General features: G+C 48.9%; 2 protein-coding genes across 5 annotated transcripts; one reads left to right on the forward strand and one right to left on the reverse strand.

Annotated features, from left to right (window-relative positions):
• Positions 1-6: 6 nt before the first annotated feature.
• Positions 7-11355, reverse strand: Snrpa (small nuclear ribonucleoprotein polypeptide A). Of its 3 annotated transcripts, none has more exons than XM_006995838.4 (7): positions 11174-11355; positions 10615-10709; positions 6687-6859; positions 5283-5459; positions 2692-2865; positions 2144-2232; positions 7-384 (listed from the first exon to the last, which is right to left on the reverse strand). In XM_006995838.4, the coding sequence occupies exons 2-7, from the start codon at positions 10685-10687 to the stop codon at positions 225-227; spliced, it is 846 nt and encodes a 281-aa protein (XP_006995900.1). In that variant the 5' UTR covers positions 10688-10709; positions 11174-11355; the 3' UTR covers positions 7-224. The 3 variants fall into 3 exon arrangements, with proteins under 3 accessions (XP_006995900.1, XP_006995901.1, XP_042129092.1); XM_006995839.4 differs by having other exon boundaries at positions 11241-11353; XM_042273158.2 differs by lacking the exon at positions 11174-11355 and adding an exon at positions 10958-11090.
• Actmap (actin maturation protease) lies at positions 11118-18712 on the forward strand. 2 transcript variants are annotated; one of them, XM_006995840.4, is made up of 7 exons: positions 11118-11254; positions 12216-12649; positions 15278-15346; positions 15777-15901; positions 16594-16723; positions 16814-16884; positions 17917-18712. In XM_006995840.4, exons 2-7 carry the CDS (start codon positions 12333-12335, stop codon positions 18243-18245), a joined length of 1041 nt encoding a protein of 346 aa, XP_006995902.1. In that variant the 5' UTR covers positions 11118-11254; positions 12216-12332; the 3' UTR covers positions 18246-18712. The 2 variants fall into 2 exon arrangements, with proteins under 2 accessions (XP_006995902.1, XP_042129080.1); XM_042273146.2 differs by having other exon boundaries at positions 11133-11272.
• The last annotated feature ends 3686 nt before the right edge of the window (positions 18713-22398 follow it).

The raw sequence follows: 22398 nt of genomic DNA on the forward strand, positions 1-22398 counted from the left end.
TAGTGGTGAAAAACCAAACCTCAAAAAACCACTTTAATCACTAGCTAACAGCGCCAGGTGCAATGTCTGGGGACAGACTCTGGGTACAATGCTGTGTGGCAACCACACACTCACTCGCGGCTCTGAGAAGGCCCCCAAGGGGGACTTACCTTCAGGGACTGAGCCAAGGGGGAGGGAAAGGGCAGCCCCAGAATGGGGACTGAGATGCCCCATGGGGGAAGGCGCTACTTCTTGGCAAACGAGATCTTCATGGCATTGTTCTGCGTGATCTTAAAGCCTTGCAGAGCATCTCGGGCTGCCCCAGCCTGCACCTCGTTGTCAAACTCCACAAAGGCGATGTCGTGCCGCCCGGGAACCAGACGCACCTCCTTGAAGCCAGGGAACCTGGGAGGAGGGAACAGCAGACCTCAGAGATCATCTGAGCATTCTCCCAATATTTTGGCACCAACAAAATGACAGAGCCCAGAGATGCTAAGCTTCCTTCCCATCATGCACAGCCCAGACCCTATACCAAAAGATTCCCTGGACTAAACACAGGCAGAATCCCTACCATAAACACCGTCGAATGAAAAGTCTTAACAGCCCAACAACCACAATGTAGACCAAACGAGACACTGGCATCCCCACTTCCCCCAAAGTCCAGAAATGGCACCAATCACTACTCTCATTCTTTTTGTTTTTGTTTTCTGTTTGTATTTTTTTCCAGACAGGGTTTCTCAAGTGTAACCTTGGCTGTCCTGGATCTTGCTCTGTAGACCAGGTTGTCCTCGAACTCAGAGATCCACCTGCCTCTGCCTCCCAAGTGCTGGCATGAAGGCACTATCTTGATTTTGCTTTGTTGACACAGGGTCTCTGTAAGTAGCTCAGGCTGGACTTTTGATCCTCAGCCTGAGCACTGGGATTACAAGATGCTATCACACATGTTTAACTTCCCTCTTTACTTCCTCCTGTTCAACAGACATCTTTTCCCATCAGCAGTCTCAAAATATGCAGTTTTGTGGAGATGGCATCCCAGCTCTACTGTTTCCAGCTTTATTTAGTCTCTCAAAATTTCCTTCTGCATAATTATAAACAACCCAGCCAGAGGCGGATCTCTGTAAGTTCAAGGCCAGCCTGGCTTACAGAGTAAAATCCAGGACAGACTAGGATACACAGAAAATCCCTGTCCCTGAAAATGAATGAATGAATGGATGAATGAATAATTGAATGAATAAATAAAGAACCCAGCTACAGCTACACAAAGAAACCTTGTCTCAAAAAACAAAAACCAAACAAACAAAAGAACCATTCAAGCCCAGATATAGGTCACACCTGGGAGACGGAGGCAGGAGGATGGCTAGCCTGAGCTATATAAACTGCCAGTTTTTAATCATAAAGAAGCAGAGGGGGCTGGAAAGGACCCAGCAGTTAAGAGCAAGAATTGATCTTGCAGAGAACCCAAGTTCAGTTCCTAGCACCAATGTCAGGCAGCTCAAAACTACCTACAACTCCAGCTCAGGAATATCTGATGCTTCTGACACACACACACACAGGCACACGCATAACTAAAAATAAAACTAAGAAAATCTTTAAAAAACCTTCCATGCTCCAGGACTGACCCTCCCTCCACAGCACAGACAAGCCTGACAGCCTCTTGAGATGGGTACCAAATACCACCCCCACCTTGGGTCTCACGTGGCCCGGGCTACAGAGTAGAGAAGGACCCCGACCTCAATCCTCCTCTTCAGCCTTCCAAGTACAGAGACTACCTGCGTTCACTGCCACCACACCCAGGGTTGACAAGACATTTCTGTAAGAGGTGCTCAGAGACATGAGGACAGGAATACTCAGCCCTATCCTCCACTCAAGGTCTACAGGTTCCACCACACTGGAAAGGCCAGAGTTCCTCGTGTCCCCAGTGCCCCTTGCCATTTTGGAACAGGCTGGCTCATGCCGGTCTAAACCAGCTCCACATTTTGCTCCTCTTTTGTTTTTCCCTTGTGCAATGTCACAGACACAAAAGGCAGTCCAAGACCCAAAACACATGGCACCCACAGCACTGTGTGCCCCATGACCCATCTTCCTTTCCCCTTTCACACTTCCAGACACTAGAATGGCCGCCGGAACCCTGGAACCCCCCCGCCCGGCCAGAAGCCCCACTCACTGATTGAAAAGCATGGACAGCATGAGCTCGTTGGTCTCCTCAGGCAGGTTGGTGAGGAACAGAATGTGATTGGGTGGATTCTCGGAGAGCTGTGGGGAGAGACAGCTGCCAATGAGCACAAGTTCCCCGAGAAGGATGCCTGGTACTGCACTCTGCTCACCACCCTGCTCAGTCTTTCTCGCATATTCGCTAATGCACACAATGTCATCCATCTCCCCACAGCCAGTGCCCCCAGAGACTGCAGGCCCCAGGCAGCAGAGACCTTCCAGCTTCTGCCACTGCTGTGTGCTGGGGCTAGGATGGTACACAGCGGGGGCCCGAGTGCGTCACTGCACCTGATTGCAGACCTCGATTAGCCTCACCCTGCTTCCCCCGACCATACAGGCCAACCCTCTGTCCCAGGATGCGTCAGCACGCATGGAGCTCAGCTCCAGAGCCACCCCCCACCTGACCTCAGACCACCTGACCTCAGAGCCCCATGCAACTGTTCCGCTTCTATTGGCGGACAATGCTTGTGAGACCTGGGCTGGGGGTAGGGGGTCACTTACAGGCTGGGCAGGCGGCATCTGTCCAGGCATGAGCTGCTGTGGGGGCATGGCCCCAGGGGGGATCTGGCCAGGAGCAAGGCCCGGTGGCGGGATCATGCCAGGTGGTGGCATGTAAGGAGGCTGGCCTGGCATATGGTGCATAATGCGGGGTGCCTGAGTCATCGGTGGCATACCCTGTGGAGAAGAGAGGTAGGACTGATGGGCTACAGGTCAGGAAAGGAAAGGTCACAGAGATGAGAGACAGAAAGAGAAAGACCCACACCTGAAAAGATGAAAAAAAAAAAACCAACAACAACAAAAAAAAAACAGCACCAACACCAAAGACTTGGATTCAAGAAGGAATGCTAAACCAGAAAAAGGGTTTTGAAACACTTAAAGGTACAATTAAAGCATGGCCCAACTTTGTTTGGTGTATAAAAAGAAACTAGAGGGGGGCTGAAGAGATGGCTCAGTAGTTAGGAGTGGGTACCACAACAACTTGGTTCCCATCACCCAGTCAGGCAGCTCACACCTTCCTGTGATTCTGTCTCTAGAGGACCCAATGCCCCCTTCTGGCCTCCACAGGCATTGCACTCATGTGCACATACATCCACATACAGTCCCATGTGAGGCCATGGCTCACTATGGAGCATGGCTGGCCTGAACACACAAGGCTCTGCCTACTTTTTGCTGGGATTAAAAGTGTGTGTACCATGCTGGGCGGTGGTGGCGCACGCCTTTAATCCCAGCACTCGGGAGGCAGAGCCAGGCGGATCTCTGTGAGTTCGAGGCCAGCCTGGGCTACCAAGTGAGTCCCAGGAAAGGCGCAAAGCTACACAGAGAAACCCTGTCTCGAAAAACCAAAAAAAAAAAAAAAAAGTGTGTGTACCACCACACTTGGCCCAAATATTAAATCTTCAAAGAAAAAAGAAAAGAGGACTGGAGAGGTGACTCGGTGGTTAAGAGCACTGCCTGTTTGTTATTCTAGAGGACTAGGGTTCAATTCCCAGCAACCACATGGCAAATCAACAACACAAAAGTATAAAAAACAAACATAAAAAATAGGAAATCTAAAAAAGGAAAGAAATGAGAGCTAGCAACACAGCTCAGCAGGCAAAGGCACCTGCCTCCAAGCCCGACAACCTGAGTTCAACCTCCAGGACCCACCTGGTAGAAGAGAACTGACCTCGACCTCTGCTCGGGTCTCATGGCATGAACACTCACAAAGACACACAATGAGCAAAAAGGTAATTCAAAAATGAAAACAAATCAAAGGTGGGAAAGGTGAGAAGAGAAGAAATGATAGCTGGACAAGACAAAGACACAGACACCACCACTAGCTGCAAAGTGCAATCCAGCCTGAGAGCCATGAGACAAAGACTCCTGAGTCAGAGGCTGGAGGAGTCAAAATCCAGCCATCTTCTCTTTTATGCACAGAATGACATTCCACTTCTCATGTACTCACCAAGGTCACAAAGACATTTCGAAGGTTCCTTTAGAACCTTTATCAGGTCTGCTGTCATATTCAGGGCCATGATTCAGCTTGAGTTAACTTTTCTCAAATGAGGCACAGTGTGACCTCAAACTCCTGATCCCTGCCTCCACCTCCCAAGCACTAGAATTGCAGGTGTGTGCTACTTTTATGATGCTGGGATTGAACCCAGGACCTTGAAGGAGCTGGGTGAGCAGGCTACCACTGAGCCACGTCCCTAGCCCTAGGCAGGGCTATGCTTTTCTCTTGTAGATCCAATTTCCCTGCATCAGAACTGCACGACTCCTTAGGGCAGGATTCTAGACTCTGTTCTGCCCCATTAGCTTATCTCTCTATCCATAGGCCCATGGCAGGTCATCTTGAAGGCCAGCACTCCAGAACCCTCTTCAGGCCTGGATAACGCTCCCGAACTGGTTCCCTCCTCCTACCACGGGACCAAGGACTGAACTCCAGTTGCCAGGCGAGCACTTTTAACAGCAGAGCTACAGCTGTCACGTTGGTTCCCCACAACAGTGTGCAGCGCCGCAGGGGTGCGCAGCAGCAGCGCCGCAGGGGTGCACAGCGCCGCAGGGAGCCTCCCACCCAACTATGGGGGTTTCACCTTGGACTGATTTTCCTGTGTGATTTCTTTGCTTATTAACATAGAGAAACAACTCCTTCTTCATTCTCCCTCCTGCTTGTAGCACTGGGGACTGATGTAGGGCCTCCCACAGGCTACACTGATTTTTTTTTTTACTTTATAACCCAGTAGTTTTTCTAAATTAAATTTGCCTATTATTTCTAATAGGAGACTGATAACTTTTGACTTTCTATAAAGCCACGGACTTAGCGCAAGTGTGCACGCAGGGACACAGAGACACAGATGTGCTAGCGCGCGTGTGCGCACACACAGACACACACATAAGTAAAGATACAGAGAGCAAAACCAAAATCAAGGAGGCAAGTGTGCAAAGGACAGACCATCAAACCAATCAAGCACACGCTGGGGAACAGGCCCTCAAAAAAAACTCCTCATCCACACGGTTCACCTGACCCAGTGGAACAAGTCCCTCAATCTACCGCCACACCAGGCCACGTGGCTGAAGGCCTGACAGAGACATGTTCCTGAGCCCCGGCTTACCGGCACAGGCTGGACAGCGCCCACCACGGGGGCAGCTGCCCCACCCTGAACAGCCTTTTTGGCAGCTGGTGTCTCCTGACTCTTGGGCTTCCTCTTCTCTCGTTTGCGGTCTCTCTCCACAAAGGTACCCTTCATCTTGGCAATGATGTCTGAGTCAGTCTTGGCGTACTGGATGCGCTATCAATCAGAACAGACAGGTCAAGGTCATGAAAATCAAAGAAAACTGCCAGAGTTCAAAATGAGACCTCCTGAGGAGCTTGCTAAGAAAAACTATAGAGACTGCTTGGCCATAACTTCCTCATGTGTAAAATGGGGATACTTTCCACTTGGCAGGATTGTGGTAGGAACTTAATAGGTCTAAGGGCCTGGAAGCAGCAGTACCTGGACTACAGCAAGCTGGTAACTGTAAGCCAGGGCAGGTGCTTACAGGCTCTCCTATGAAGAACCCAGACATATGCTCAGACACATAAAAATAAGATACTTAAAAAGGAAAACCTTAAAAAAATTGTTTTTGAGACAGAGTCTCACTATGTAGACTTGGATGGCCTGGAACTCCTTATGTAGAACAGGCTGGTCTAGAACTCATCTGCCCCTGTCTCCCTAGAAGTAAAAGCATGCCCCACCATGCCCAGCAATAAATAATTTTATTTTTAAAGTCCCATGCTCAGAAGGGGACTTGGAGTGCAGCAGAGTGAACTTTGCAGCTCCAATGCTCAGGAAAGAGGAACCACAAAGGATGGGGAATCAAAGCCCATGAACACATGGAGCATGTGGCCAGAGAACAGCCAGGGAGCTACAGCATGAAAAGAGCTGGGCCTGGGACTCCAGCTGCTCAAGAGACTGAGGCAGAGGGACACTAAGTTCCATTTCTGCCTGGCTACACTGAGGAGGATTAGAGGGGGAGCAGGTAAGCTCACAAGGACAAAGGAGGAGCCTTTGGTGTGTGCCACCACCGCCTGGCGCGTTTGTGCTTTTCTAAGCAGGGGAGGCAGTGTTGTGATGAGTGATGAGCGATCTCAAAAGGCCCTGTGGTGTGGAGCCAGGCGAAAAACAAGGCTTGGTCAGAATACGGAGCCACGTGATGAAGGCAGCAGGGAGAACATTCTGTAGGTTTGGAAGAAGAGCGGGGCTTAGGGAATCCTTTTTTGGAAGAATGTTAGGCAAGCTCCCATTCTATACTCCAGGTTGGGTTGGAACGGCCGGCAATCCTCTTGCCTCAGCCTCCTGCATGAGCCACTGTGCTCAGTTTCTTGATCATTCTGTGTCCCCACAGCCCAGTGTAAGGAACACGGGATGTAAAGGAACGGCAAGGAAGCTGAGGAACACTACGGTCACAGGCCCACACCCACCTAGGCTCCTGCAGCACACATACACACAAACCACCTGCATACTCAAGATGCTCACCATGGGCTTGTCGTAGAAGGGGAAACCTTGCATGGAACGCAGGGCATTAGTGGCGCTGCTGACCTCCTTGAAGATGACAAAGGCCTGGCCCCTCATCTTCAGGCTCCGAGACACCAGGATATCCAGGATCTGGCCAAACTGGGAGAAGATGGCATACAGGGACTTCTTGAGCTCTGCATTCAGGGAAGACAAGACACACTGTGACAAAAGGCCTGGGCACTGTGTCCTGGGATTTGTACTATCCTTAGAGAATGGACAGCCCAAATGAGGATCCACCTGCCAAGTGACACAATACCCAGAATGCTACAGCTCAAGAACCAACAATTGCTGGGTAGTGGTGGCACACACCTTTAATCCCAGCACTTGGGAGGCAGAGGCAGATGGATCTCTAGGAGTTCAAAGCCAGCGTGGTCTACAGAGCGAGTTCTGGAACAGCCAGGTTTACATAGAGAAACCCTGTCTTAAAAAAGCCAAAAAGGAAAGAAAAAAAAAAAAAAAGGACCCCACGATAAGAGAGACAGCCTAGAACTACTCAAGTGGACATGTTCACATGACCCCAAGCTGCAGTACCTGCTCTACACTCGCTGTTGAAAAAGCAAGCACAAGTACTTCTCGCCATCAGGTCTCCCGCTAAGATGGCCTTCAGTCCTGTCTTAAGCAGGATGTGCCTTTTTTAAAATTTGAGATGGAGTCTGATTCTAGAACCTCAAACTCTGAGCAATCATCCTGCTTCGGTCTCTGAATTACAAGCATGACCTAGTCTCTAACCACACCTTAGCCTTTGCACTCTCTTCATGGAATGTCCTTTCCCTGACGTTTCCAAGACTGTCCTCTTCTAGCCCCTTCAGTTTCGACATAATCTGCCACCGCCAAGAGGCCCTCTCCAACTGCACTGTCTACATGCCCCTCTTGTTCTCCTTATCCTGCTTGTCTTCCCTCCCCCACCTGACGTCAGAAGCTCACTTACTGACAATCTCTAACAGCTACAGGCCTGTGATGGACATGATGGCCTATGGCTAAATCCCAGCACTCAGGAGCTCAAGGCAGAAGGATCAGGTAGGCACTGGAAGTAATTCTCTGCTACACGGTAAGTTTGAAGCCAGCCTCTGGTACATGAGACCATCTATAAAAACAAAACAGCTGGGTATGGTGGTTATGTATTTAATCCCAGCACTCAAGAAGGAAAGGCCAGCCCGGTCTGGTCTACATTGAGATCCAGTCCAGCCAGGGCTACATGGTAAGACCTTGTCTTTAAAAACAAAACAAAGCTGGGTGGTGGTGGCGCATGCCTTTAGTCCCAGCACTCGGGAGGCAGAGGCAGGTGGATCTCTGTGAGTTCGAGGCCAGCCTGGGCTACAGAGTAAGTTCCAGGACAGGCTCCTAAACTACACAGAGAAACCCTGTCTCGAAAAACCAAAAAAACAAAACAAAACAAAACAAAAAGCAGCAAAGCTATAAGCCCAGCCCAGTGAGATGTAGTAGTGATACACATCTTTTCTGATAAGGTTTCTCTGTGTAGCCCTGGCTGGCCTCAAACTCAGAGATCTACCTGCCTCTGCCTCCTGAGTGCTGCGATTAAAGGTGGGCACACATCTTAATCCCAGCACTCAAGAGGCCAGCTCGACCCTGTCCAAAAAAAAAAAAAAAAAATCACTGAGGAATGAGCCACCACGAAGTGCTTTAGCAAGGTAACTTCATTAAATCCTTACAACTCCATAAGGCAGTATCATTCACACAGTAGCTCCAAGGCTTGGACAATTTAGAGACACCAGCCGTTTTTCTGGCACTCCAGCTCCACACCCCTTTTCAACACTTCTCAGACTGTGTCTTACTAAGTTGTTCAAGCTACGCCTGAACTATTCTGTGGCCCTGACAGATGTCGCGTTTGGAATCTGCCTGCATGGGCCTCCACAGAAGCTGGACTTCAGTCCTATGCCCGCACGACACATTTTCCAGTATTCATCCCCAAGCGGCAGCATCTCGGCTCCCTTCACACACAGTGGCTGCCCTTCCCAGCCCTAGGGAACAGAAGGAACCCTCTGCTTTACTGTGAGTCCTGTTTGCTATGGTGCGAAGCAGTTTAGAGGCTGGTGGTGCTGGATCCACGGAAATTGAACTGTGGACCTGGCTTGGCCAAACCCTTCTCAGTGTCCTCAGGATACGTGCTCCAGGCTGGGGCACATTTATTTACTCTGTGTATGGTAGGGGGTTGGGGTGGAGACAAGGAGTGGGGAGGGAGGAAGGGAGGGAGTAAGCACACAGGCGAGACGATGACTTTCGAGAGTCGACTCTCCTACCACTGAGTCCCAGGAACTGAGTGAGTCTCCTGCCTCTGCCCTCAAATGGCCAGAACTCCTTTTCCTCAATCACTACCCCTGCTGAACTCAGCCCCAGCAAGTTCATGTGGCACACACGTGGAAGTCAAAGGATGTTCTCCTCCCACGGTGGGACCTGGGAAAGTCAGACTTGGCAGCAAACATGCTTACCAGCAGAACCACCTTTCAGGTCCTCTCCTGACCGTTTTCCCAGGCGGCCCTATAAACTAGTATTTACCCTCCACTAACTTCGGAATACCACTTCCAAAAAGTTACACGCAAAGGGGCCAGTGAAATGGTGGTAGGGCTTCCACTTCACAAGCCTTGTGACCCTGACCGTGACTTCAGGAACCCACAGCGGAACGAGAACAGCCGCCCTAGCTAGAGTTGTCCTAATCAAACACGTGCATCCACATTTACAGACACAAAATAAATACAGAAAAAGACGTACTGCTGCTTCCTTTCCACATGTGCGCTAGAATCCAGCCTTTGCAGAAAAGTGAACATTCTACCCCTGGGCCTTCCTTACTCCCAGGCAAGAACTGAATTATGTGGTGGAGGTTTTGTTTAAAAATGTACAACCTTTAAAAAATATTTTTATTTTATGTGTGGGTATTTTGTCTGGAGAATCCAGAAGAGGATGTCATGTGCCCTAGAACTAAAGTTACAGACAGTTATGAACCTACCTTGCGTGCTGGGACCCAAACTTGGGTCCTCGGGGAGAGCAGGCAGTGCTCTTAACCACTGAGCCATCTCTCCAGGCCAAGTATGTTTCTTATTTGCTGAGGTTCAAACCCAGAGCCTTACTCATGCTAGGCAAGACTAACACTAGTTCCAACCCTCAATCCTTTCAGAGTCAAGGTCTTGCTATGGAGCCTAGGCTGGTCTGTAACTCAAGATCCTCCTGCCTCAGTCTCCTGAGGACTGGGGTTACAGGCCCCCACCACCATACCCGGAGAAACTGTCTTTGGGTTTTTTCACTTGTTCTGATCATGCAGCCCAAACTGGCTTCGCTGCCACTCTCCCTAAGTAACAGATTTATGGCCTCTGCCACCCAGCCCAGTCCGAGAATTTGCTTAACCAGTGTCCCACACTTATGTCCCAACCATTTTTCTTCTTATCTGATCTCAAGCAAGTTATGCCACCCAAATTCCAATTTCTTAATCTGAGAGGCTTGTGAGAATTAAATATATCCAAGACTACAGAATCCTGTATCCATCACCCACGTTACATAGCATTCACTGCTCATCACTTCTGTTATCTGCACGGTAGCCAGTCACTAAGACCACCACCCAGAGGCCAGTGACAGAGAGCGTCTCCATGATAGCAGATTGACCTGGGCTTGATGGAGAAAAAGATCCCCAAAGGTTTCACAGAAAGAAGGGACCGGTGAGTGAAAACTCTGAAGATTATCAACAAAGCGCAGGTTAAAGAGCAGAGAGTGTAAGGGGTGGTTAAGGTGTGTTGGAAACCAAGGACTCCGTATGTACAAAGGCCAAAGTTAACTCTTAACAGACTGAATGGGGACGGCTGAGAAAGAAAAATGGATGTTAGAGGTGTTGGGGGTGAGCTCATGTGAGATCCCCTAGAGTACAGGCTATCCCGAAACTTACCATCCTTCTTGATCTTCTCATTGAGATTGTTGATATAAATAGTGTGGTTGGGACGGGTTTCAGGAACTGCCATGGTGTGAGATGCTCAGGGACAGCTTAAAGGGAGAAAAAGAGGCGACTTCAGCCCTATGTTTCCCAAAACTCTTTGTTCCTAAGGGCTGGTAGGCTCTGCTCAGGGATCCTTTCGAGAGGAAGTTGGGTAAGATCGGAACTGGGGAAGGATGGCACAGCTTGGCAACAAAGCCAGCGCAGGACTCCGCTTCTCCAGCCCGCGTGCTAAGGGGATCTAGAGGGAAACTACGGATCCCAGAATGCTCTGCGAGTCCTGGCAGGCGGAGCGTACCAAGCGGCGATTCCCATTAGTCCACGCGCGCGAACGGCGTCCCGGAGGGGAAAAAGAGCCCGGATGTCGGCCGGTTTAGAAAGTAGGGACCGATCTGGGACATCCTAGTCTCTCAGAAAGAGGTCTCTCGAAGTGACGCCGCCGAAGGCCCGACGCCAAGTGCTCCACCCGCCTCCCCGGCGCCAAGGGCCGTCTACACGCGCGAGAATTCGCTACCTGAGCCACCGCGCCGGCCACGCGACCCCGCTCAGCCACCCGGCCGCCTCCTCCACGAGCTGCTCACCGCGCGCAAACGCGGTAGGTGGACTGTTTGCAGTAAGTCGCTTCCCCGGCCTCAGCGCCTGCCAATGAAAGGAACGCTTGGGTTCCCGCCGTAGTGATAGTCCCCGCCCCCTCCCAGAGTGGGCAGACCAATCAAAGAAGGCGACGAGCTTCCGGCCAATCGGGACATGGCCAGAGCTCCAGCGCTTGCCAGACTGCACGTCTAAGCCACACCTCTTCCCCTTCCGCCCCGGCCTTTGGTCACGTGGTCGTCCAGCAGCGTGGTACAGGTTGCTGGTTCGATCACGTGGGAGGAGAAGGGGCGGTGGAGCCTGACAGGGTCGAGGCCGTTTGCTCCCGGCGGGAAGTGTGTAGAAGTTCCTAAGTTCCGTTCCCTAGTCGAGCGGTCCAGCGACTTAGTCCACCCGTGATCGCTGAGCTGTTGCAACTCTCGTACTTCCCGGCCGATTCCAGGACCCTGCCCACCGCTAGGCTGTTTTCCCTGACACGTGCCTTTTTTAACCTCTTGACCTCTAGCTCCTAAGGTCAATTATAACTTCAAATTCGAGCCAGGGGTGTGAGATGAGGCAGGTCACCCCACACCACACCCCAGACGCCTCCTTTTTACAGAAGTGACCAATACTAGCTAGCTCCCAAATTTCCCTCCTAATGTAGCCACGGCCCCACCCTTCAGGATCCTTCATCCTTTGATGTAACCCAGTTTCTGTTTCCACTGCTTCAACCAGGTTCCCCCAGACCAACTGGTCAGGCACCGTATTCTGCAATTCAACTCTAATTTTTACTTTATTGGTTGGTTGGTTGGTTGGTTTTTCGAGACAGGGTTTCTCTGTGTAGCTTTGGAGCCTATCCTGGAACTTGCTCTGTAGACCAGGCTGGCCTCGAACTCACAGAGATCCGCCTGCCTCTGCCTCCCGAGTACTGGGATTAAAGGTGTACACCACCACCGCCTGGCTTATTTTTTTAATTTTTAATACAGATTTCTATGTGGAGGCCTGAATACCACATCCAGTTGCTCTAAAAACTTAGATCTCCATCCGTGAGAGATTTGGGAGGATCGTATTATTTGCACATCAGCTCTTCCTGAAGACTCCACATGACTTCTCCATGCTCCTTCCCTCCAAAACCCACAATCCCTCCAATAATCCACGAGCCCCAAGACCCCAACATTCCACCTCCTTTACCCCCAAGTCCCCTGGACTTAGCTTTGCCACCCCTTCCCTGTAGTCTCCAGGCTTCTGTTCCACCCCCACCCCCACCCCCACTGCCCCCTCCGCCCTCTGCTGTGGAGGTTGTTCCTCATGTCTACGGCCTGGAGAAGAGCCAGCTCCTGAAGGAGGCCTTGGAGAAGGCTGGCCCAGTCCCCAAAGGCAGAGAAGATGTGAAGAGACTCCTGAAGCTGCACAAGGACCGGTAGGCTCTCCAGACCCTCAACTCCACCCCAGGTCTCATCCAACCACCTGGGTTTGCAAATCACTTCAGCCACCCTGTCTCCGGGGTTCCCATTTCCTTGATCTCAAACAGCCAGGTGCCCTAAGTCCTCTGCCTAGCTCTTCAGTGGTTGGCCTCCAGCAATAGAGAGAGCAGCTTCTGCACATTCCTGGTTCTGAGGCAGAGGCCCGATGCTTCTGCCCCTCCAGACAGTGACTCCCAGATTAGCCAAGGTTGTGATAATAGGGCCCAAAGAAAGTGTGTAACTCAGTGGTGGCTTCTGAAAGAGAAGCAGCTACAAATGCTAGTGAGTGAGCAAGTTATGGAGGCCTGTGCCGTGAGAGCAGGCAGCATCTATAGTAAAGATATATGTGTTGTTTTCAAAGAACTAGCAAAGAGGAGCTGGGAAAGTAGGCAAGCAGCAGCCCACACCAGTGTGGCAGGCTGGATGAAGGAATTTGGACTGTCCTGGGGCCTCTGATGAGCCAGGGAAAGGCTTTGCTCAAAAAAGGACTGCTGTTAGGACTGGAGGTCATGAATAGAATTCAAGGTCTCAGGAAGAAATATGATGTACCCAGGGACACAGGCAATCAGGGAAGAGGGTAGAGAAGAGACCACAGGCCCCTGTCCAAACTGATAAACTCCCAGTGCTTGGCATAGGGGCACATGACTGTTATCCCAGAGCTCAGGAGGCTGAGCAGGAGATGAGTTCCAGGTAAGACTGAGCTACATAGCGAGACCTTGTCTTGGAAGAAAGGGTGGGAAGGAAGGGAGGAAGGAAGGAAGGGAAGGAAGAAAGGGAGGAAGGGAAATTCTTAAACTCCCCAACCACACTTATAAGGCACACCAAGTGCCGCAGCCACCATTATGCGACTGAATGCAGACACTTGTCACACCTGTCATACCACATAGGTAGTATATGTCAGATTAAAAGGATTTGTTTACTTTGCTTTACTTTTTTGTTGTTTTTGAGATAAGGTCTCATGTAGCCCAGGCTGACCTCAAACTCTATGTAGCTGAGAACACCTGTTCCTTCTTCCTCCACTTCAGAAGATGACAGGTATATATTACCACCACCAGATGTTTAGTGGTGGTGGTTTGAGACAGGGTCTCTGTATGTAGCCCAGGCTAACCTGGAATTCACTATGTAGACCAGGCTGGCCTGGAAATCACAGAGATCCACTTTTCTTCCCCCTCCAAAGTGCTGTGATTAAAGGTGTGCACTACAATACTGGTCTTTTTTTTTTTTTTTTTTTTTTTTTTTTAATTTTGATCCAGTGTCACACTCTAGCTCAAGCTGACCAAAAGTCTATATAGCCCAAGCAGTCCTGGCAACGTGAATTACCATGGTTGACTGAGTTTTTTTAATATTTGTTGCTCTCAGCAACCTCACAGAACAGGAACTGTTACTTTCCCGTTTTCTAGTTGAGAAAGCCGAGACTCTTAGAGGGCTAGAAAGATGACTCAGTGGTTAAGAGCATCCTCTGCTCTTGCAGAGGACCTCAGTTCCCAGCACCCACATGGTATGACATAACCATAACTCCAGATCTAGAGGATCCAGCATCTCTTCTGGCCTCTGGGTATCCACAGAGGTGGCATACACTCACATACACATAAGTCAAAGTAAATCTAAAATGAAAGAAAGCTGAAACTCTTAGGGGCAGTCACTTAGCCACAGTTCAAAGAAGGGAGAGGTCTCCGTTTGAATTCCAGTAGGGGATTTGGTGCTTCTGCCCTGCTGTAGTCAGGATTATCTCAGCCGAGAACCTGGAGCTTTGTGTGTTCATCCTGTGTGTGAGCATCCCCATCACCACCCCTGGCTTTGCCCTCCCACTGGCCTTGGAATAGAAAAAGCAAGCATATGACCCTAAGCCTTGAGCGACTGAGATGACTGAAACCGTGTGGCTACCTCAGGGCAGGGCTGTTCAGGCCTGCTCAGATTCATCAATGCAGTGATTTCTTGGGCCTTAAGCATATTGTCACCTGGTTTTGCTCAAGGCTGAATTAAATCTATTTAATTGTGTCTATATAGGTATGCTACAGTGTTTGTGTATGTGAGGTCTGAAAACACCTTGCATGAGTCAGTTCTCTCCTTCCCACAAGTGGCTCCTGGGACTCCAACTCAAGTTGTCAGGCTTGGCAGAAGGCACCTTTATCCACTGAGCCGTCACACCAGCCCCTGGTGGGGAGAATAATCAGGCACTGGTCATGGTAGCACGCCTTTAATCCCAACACTGGGGAAACTAAAGCAGGGAAATCGCCATTGGCTGGAGGCTAGCCTAGGCTTCATTTGGAGATAATGTCTACAAAAAAAGAGAAAAAACCTTAGCATTTGGGTATAAAACATACCACCTTCTAGAAACTTCCTCAGGTAAATCTTTATGACTCCTGGTTGCACAGGTTCTGCATTTGCTCTTTGTCTTTCAAGCCCTCTGAGAAGCAGCAAGAAACAGGCAAAAGGATAATTCCCACCTCCACCCTCAGATGAGAAAGCTGAAGCTTTGGGTCACTGCCTCAGCAGGGGAGTGGACCTGGGGCCTTAGGATGGCTCAGTCTCCAGGGAGTGAGTTCAGAGCTGTTCCCTTGTGACTTATCATTGTTCTGCTTCAGGTTTCGAAGTGACTTGCAATGGATCCTCTTTTGTGCTGACCTACCATCCCTCATCCAAGAAGGCCCTCAGTAAGTGCCCATTGCCCTGATGTAAGAGGGCCCTGCCACTTTTCTACAGCCAAGCTGGCACTGTGGGACAAGCACCTCCCCCCAGGCATCCTGGGGAGGAGAGAGAAAGCAGAGCATTTTCCACATCATGGTGTGTGTGTGTGTGTGTGTGTGTGTGTGTGTGTGTGTGTCAGTCACAGAAGGAACGTTCAAGTGAGTAAGTGAATGAACCCCAGTGAGTGCACAGATGAGATGGTCCATCTGTCCATCTCCTCTCCACTTTGGCACCTGTTCCCAGGAAGCCCAGGTTTGTCCCCACCTTCCAGCCTGTTCTCTCCACCTGGCATGGGAGGGGAGGCGAGTCCTCTAGACGGCACACCTCCCCTCCTCTGAGGTCAGGGGAGTTCAGTAGAGACATGGCATGCGCTGCAGAGTGGGCTGTCCCTCCCAGGTGTGGACTGGTGGCCTTGTGGATGGCAGGCACTCTTCTGTCAACTCCTGACAGCGTCTCTCTGCAAAGACTGGTGCAGGTAGCCATGGAGAGAGGCTACACGGTGCAGGGAGAGATGTTCTCTGGTGAGTTGCCTGGGAAATACCTCAAGCCCTAAGTTCCACTGGCTCCTCTCTAGGCCAGCTAAGGCACTGAAGATGCATGAAGGGATCTCATTCCCTCCTCCTGGCCTGCCTCCTTACAGTAGAAGACCAAAGTTGTTACCAGGAGAAGTCAAACCATTATTATGGCAAAGTGATTAAACAACTGACCCTTTGTGCCTCACTTCTAGTACCGGGAATTGAACACAGGGCTCTAAGGCAAGTGCTCTACCACTGAGCCACACCCCAGCCCCTCACTGGGAAATTCTAGGCAGGGGCTCTACCACTGAGCCACACCCCAGCCCCTCACTAGGGATTCTAGGCAGGGGCTCTACCACTGAGCTCTAACTCCAGCACTTTTTTTCCTTTTAAGACATGGGCGTACTAAATTGCTCAGCGTGGTCTTGAACTCACTGGGTAGCCCAAGCAGGTTTTGAACATCTGATCCTCCTAACTCAACCTCTGGAATAGCTGGGATTACAGTTCTATGCCATCAGGCCCAGTTTGTGCCTCATTTTCTGAACTTACACAAATGATAAGCCATTTTGAAATGTTCTCATTCATATATTTATTTATTTAATCCATATTTTCTCCCCCTCCCTCCCTCCCTCTCCTCTCTCCCTCTCTGTCCCTCCCTCCCTCCCTCTCTTCCCTTTCCCCCCCTCGCCCTTCTCCAGTGGCTGACATGGCCAAACTGGCCCAGGAGACCTTGGACTGTGAGGCTGAGCTCCTCTGTGGTGGCCTGGGTGGTCCCAACAGAGGTCGGGTCCTGCAGCACCTCATCACTGGACATCCCTTGCTCATCCCGCATCCCGGGGCCACAGAGGGAGCAGGGTAGGAATGGTGAAGGGTGGGACCCAGGGCCACACACAGTTTGGACCTTAACACCAGCTCCAGCTATGATGAGGATTTCAACCACGAGCCGTGTCAAAAGAAAGGCCACAAGGCCCACTGGGCAGTGACTGCAGGTGCGTCCACCCCACCTCTACCCCATGTGCTGCTCCCAGAGCTCCTACCCACCGTCAACCCTGCTCACACTGTATCACCACTGAAGGGGCTGGCCATGCACTAAGGGTTCGAACAAGAGCTTGGCCCCCCTCTTCCCGATGTGGTAGTTAGCAAAAAGCTCAGCAGGCATCAGGTCCCTCGAGTATCTGCCGATTAGAGTTCCCACAAACAGGCTCAGCACAGACTAGGGGGCAAGGGGATCGAGGCGCGGCCCAGCCTCTTTAGACTCCATAGTTCTGCCTAAGTTTCTTCACCGCTCTGGGCCTGTTGTCCATCTGGAAATTGAGGGGTGTTGGAGGGGCATTAGCTTTTCTTACAGAAGAATTTGAGAGGTTTCTGTGGCTCACGGTCGGGGACAGTTCATGGAAGGGAGGCATGGCGGCTGATGGCTCTACTAGTGACGCAGGAGCTGGAGGTCCAGCCAGTTCTTGGTTGACCAGGAAGCAGAGTGCTCCACCCAGAACCAGAGATTGGACTATAACCCTGCACTTGCAGCCCCACCCCAGTGATCCACTTCCTCCAGCAAGGTCCCCCGACCTCCTAAACGTGGGAGCAGCTCCCGACACAGCACCACCCACTGGAGGCCACAAGTCCCAACACTTAACCCCGAGGGGATAGTGCACATACAGACAGTCATAGAGGCAGCCCTGCCTCCTCTTCGGGCTGCCCGGTGGGCATGTGACGCCTATGGAACACGGGGACACACTGCATGTGTCTGTCGCCAGCACTGTGGCCTCCACAGGTGTATCTGGCCCTGTGTGGGGTCTTTCTGGGGCAGCTGGAGGTGTTGGGGTTCTTCTTCGTCTCAGTGCTGCCCCCACCTTCAGTGTGCATCAGATACCTGAGACTTGGAAGCCAGAGGCCCAGCTTGTACCCACAGAGTCCTAACTGTGGCGGCAAGGCAACACCTGGCCTGGAGGGTCACAGAGGATTCAGGAACCCTGGCACCTAGCTGTAACCCAGGCAACTCACATCCTCTTCCTGTCCCCCAGGGGTCCTGATAGGTGTGCAGACTGTGCCAATCCCTGGCTACATGGAAGACTCTGAGTTGCCAGGCCTCTTCCACCCAGTGCCTGGGGTACCCAACCAACCACCATCCTTCCCAGAGGAGAGCTCCCCAGGTGCCATCTTCCTTCTCTCCAAGCAGGGCAAGAGTTGGCATTACCAGCTGTGGGACTACAACCAAGTCCGGGATAGCAACCTGCAGCTGACAGACTTCTCCCCTGCAAGGGCCGCCGATGGGCGGGTATACGTGGTACCTGCTGGTGGGGTGCAGGCTGGCCTCTGTGGCCAGGTCCTGCTGCTTAGACCACGAGAGTGAGCCATTAGCCGGGGCTGGGGCACCTGCCTTGAACTTCCCTCCATCCCGCTGGAGTGTCTCAGCTTCATCCCTTGTGTGGTGTCTCCAGTCCACCTGTATCTTGAGGACCTCCTGCCAGGACTCTTTCACAGGATCACCCCAGCTGTGCAGTCACAAGCTTAGCCATTGTCCACAGTCTAAATTTATTACTTGCAGGATTAAGCACTCCTTTGGTTAAGGGAAACTTGGTTTTGTGGAGTTTTTGTTTGTTTGCTTGCATGTTTTTTAGAGCATGATCTCTGCCTGGAGGTGATGGCACATACTTCAAAACCCAGCACTCAGAAGGGAGAGGACTGGTTCTCAACCTGTGGATCATGACCCCTTTGGGGGTCAAATGACCCTTTCACAGGGGTTGCCTAAGACCACTGAAAACATATTTACATTATGTTCATAACAGCACAATTACAGTTATGAAGTAACAAAAATAATTGTATGGTTAGTGGTCAGCACGCCATGAGGAACTGTATTAAAGGGTCACAACATTAGGAATATTGAGAACCACTGAGGTGGGGGCAGAGGGAGTCTCTGTGAGTTCAGGATCATCCTGGTTTACATAGCATAGCAGACTCCATGCCAGCCAGGGCTACATAGTGAGACCCTTTCTCAAAAAGCAGAAACAAAACAAAACCAGGGGTCTTATTTGTAGCCCTAGATGACCTAGAATGACCTATGTAGAAGACCACGTTGGCCCTAACCTCACAGAGATCTGCCTGGCTTTGCTTTCTGCGTGATGGGATTAAAGGTGTGTTCCCCCACGCTCAGCCTAGAGCAAGACTCTTGATAGTAACTAAGACCCTAGCAATGTCTTCCCACCCGAATGTGACACCCATTGATCTCTTTGGGGGCATTTTTTTTTTTTTTAAGATGTATTTATTTCCAAGAAACAGAGTGAAACGGTGTATGGGTATATATTATTTAAAAAAATTTTATGTCTTCCTAAATGTTTGTTTCTGCTTTTCTCTAAAGATTTAACACTCTTGGTTTTCTAACAGTCCCAGTTCAATTAAAATTTAAAGCTGACTTTGGAGTTGGAGAATGGCTCTCTCCTTCTTTAAAATCAAGCATGTTGTTAAAAGGAAAATGCAAACTCCCTGTATCATGCCAGAATAAGAGCCATCTTCTGCTATGGTACAGGACAAAAGCAAAATTAATTAAGGGACTATTCTATTACTAATCTCAACTCTTTGATTCTATTCTGATTCTTTAAACTTTTCTCAAAGTATAAATTTTATATCAAAATTTACAAGATTAATATATATATATACATTTTAAACTTTGTTAAGATATGAATGGTCACATAGAGTACTAACTAATTCTAGAAAAAAGGCTAGCTGCATATATATGTTTTTGTGTTCGAGTCTCTTATCAGTTTTCTGCAGGAAATCATGGCCAGGCCTAACATCAACTGAAGTCTCCAGAAAGAAGATGGGGCCCCACAACAACAACAATTCCACGTGGACAATAATAATATCATTAAGCTGACAAACATCATCCATAGATCAGCTTTGAACTACAAGGTGCTCAGAGCAAATTTGAGATGACTAGCTGAGATGATCCAGTCTCAAAGACTACTTGAATAAGGACTTGAGATAAACCCTCAACTTTGGCATTATACACAGACTGGATAATGAAGGATATAGTTACCTCTCCTAGAATTTGACAATTAACCTAAAATTTTTCTTTCAGGATAAAGAAAACTTCGCCCATACCCAGCAGGAAGCAATTTTAAGAATACGACGCCCACATTCCCAAAGAGGTGGTGTGGGGCGGGTGGTTTTTTGGTCTTTTTAATGGGTTTTGGGTCTGGGATAATTTTCAGTATTTAGGGGGGTTGGTTACAAGTTATTGTCAAGGGTTAGGAAAAAGGCTAAGCAAAGGAGATTAGATTTAAGGTTCTTGTTTAAAAAAAAAAAAAGAGAAAGAAAGAAAAGAAAAAGACAATTACTAGTTTTAAATACTTTACATTGGATTGAATTGTTTTATATTGTACACAAATTTGAAACTGATATTGTTAGAAAATGCTATATGTATATTTCTAATTGTATTTATTCCATCCATTTAACAATGTAATGCAAATTTCTGATCCTTGAATGTTATTATTATCAACTATTAGGATATAAAGAAATGAAAGCTAGTAGTTAGACATTATCATAGAACTTGTAGTCATATTAGATATGTTTTAAAAATTGAGCAGAGATGTTTTAGACAGGTCATCTTCAAACCCTTCAGAGATCTACAGAATATGGCATTTAAAATGTTTTAATAACTTAGAAAATTTTTCTTTTTTGAGACATGTCGGCTCCTGGCAGTACCAATCTACTTTAGAGAAAATATGGGCATTGAAGAAACTGCATATGGAGTCAACTTTCATTCTGGCAAAAGTTAGCCACTGGACAACAAAGTATCCTCGAATCAACAGGACAAAATGGACAGACAGATCACGAAACAAGGGACTACTGATTCTTGCCAAAACAAGTGTGGTTATGGCTTTATCAAAAGGCATCTTCTGAGGCCAGGACAATATGGCCCCATCCCTGAAGTGGCCTTCGCATCCGGAAAAGGTACGGTGCCCTTTTCTTCGAAGGCAGCTTAACAGGCAGAGGGCCGATGGATTCTGTTGTACAATGGAACAGCAGCTGAAAGCTCATGCCTCTCAAAAGTAGACTGGCATTTAATAGAGGGATGTGGAGAAGAAGGGGATGCTGAGATGAAGCCATATATACACAGCCAAGAAGAATGGACAGCTGAATTAAAAAACTGTCAACAATTTCCAGAATTTAAAATCCTGAATCATGACAGGACACTAGTGGAATTCAGGTGTTTCTGGTACGTGGACTGCTCTCACCCAATGTGAGGTTGAACTGTTGACCTTGTGTACATCCTACTTCACAAATGAGTCTGTCAGATACACTAAGCCTATAGGCTGAAGATGATGCCCCAACACTGCGGAGAAACCTCAGGTGACTGCCCAGGCAGCTGGCTGTTTCTGTCAACTCACAAAATTTTTTTGGAAGTTGCTTGCATGCACTTCCTGTTTTTATTTTTGTTAGCTAATATTATTCCCTTCTTGGGTCTCTGAGGGAGTTGAAGATTAGTTAGTTATGGTTGAAGATTAGTTAGTTATAGTTGAAAATTAATTAGGATAGAAAGTACATTAGATACATCTTGGAATTATCAAAATAGGATAGATAATGGAATTATTTTCTCTGATTCGTCAAATACCTGTTTAGGTATTTATTACTTGTATATATTGTATATAGTTATTGTACTTTTGTATATAGTTTTTCTTTTGTTAGTCATAACCTTTTGCTTTTTTTCTTTTTATTAAAATAGAAAAGGGGAAATGTGGTGGTAATCTAATTGTATTGAAATATTATTTTGATTTGTACTGAAATATTAATTTGATTGTATGTTAATAAATAAAGTTGTCTGGGGGTCAGAGCTATTAGAGCCATAGCAAGAGTGTGGCGGTGGTGGCACACGCCTTTAATCCCATAGATATCTGTGTGTTCAGGGTCAGAGCTATTAGAGCCATAGCAAGAGTGTGGCGGTGGCGGCACACGCCTTTAATCCCATAAGATCTCTGTGTGTTCAGGGATACAGCCAGCATTGGAGACATATGCCTTTAAGACCTAGGGGGCTGTACATTCAGACAGTGATGAGGCAGTCATGTGTTTGGGTTTACAACCAATGAGAAGGCAGAACAACATACTTTAAAAATACGAACCGACAGGAGGTAGGTCTCTTTTCGCGAAGCTGGGACAGCAGGAGGAAGGGTGAGATTTTAGCTCTGAGCTCTGACTTCTCGGCTTTCTCTTTTAAAAAAAAAAAAAAAAAAAAAAAAAAAAGATGTATTTATTTATTATGTATACAGCATGTGTGACTGCAGGCCAGAAGAGGGCGCCATAGCTCATTACAGATGGTTGTGAGCTGCCATGTGGTTGCTGGGAATTGAACTCAGGACCTTTGGAAGAACAGTCATTGCTCTTAACCTCTGAGCCATCACTCCAGCCCATGGGGGCATCTTTTTAAGACACTGTCAGTTCGCTGGACATCTGCAACAGCCTGTACCCCCTGCTACCCCCACCATCTCCAGGTTTGCTCACAGGACAGA

The sequence above is a fragment of the Peromyscus maniculatus genome, chromosome 1 (genome assembly GCF_049852395.1).
Source record: "Peromyscus maniculatus bairdii isolate BWxNUB_F1_BW_parent chromosome 1, HU_Pman_BW_mat_3.1, whole genome shotgun sequence".
Lineage (NCBI taxonomy): Eukaryota > Metazoa > Chordata > Mammalia > Rodentia > Cricetidae > Peromyscus > Peromyscus maniculatus.

Coding starts and splice junctions, on each gene's coding strand:
- Snrpa (XM_006995838.4), bottom strand. CDS start 10,687: ATGGCAGTTCCTGAAACCCGTCCCAACCACACTATTTATATCAACAAT. Junction 5,460..6,686: donor CCTTCTACGACAAGCCCATG/GTGAGCATCTTG, acceptor TCTGATTGATAG/CGCATCCAGTACGCCAAGAC. Junction 2,233..2,691: donor AGATGCCGCCTGCCCAGCCT/GTAAGTGACCCC, acceptor CTCTCCCCACAG/CTCTCCGAGAATCCACCCAA.
- Actmap (XM_006995840.4), top strand. CDS start 12,333: ATGACTTCTCCATGCTCCTTCCCTCCAAAACCCACAATCCCTCCAATA. Junction 15,347..15,776: donor CTCATCCAAGAAGGCCCTCA/GTAAGTGCCCAT, acceptor TGTCCCTCCCAG/GTGTGGACTGGTGGCCTTGT. Junction 16,724..16,813: donor GGACATCCCTTGCTCATCCC/GCATCCCGGGGC, acceptor CACCAGCTCCAG/CTATGATGAGGATTTCAACC.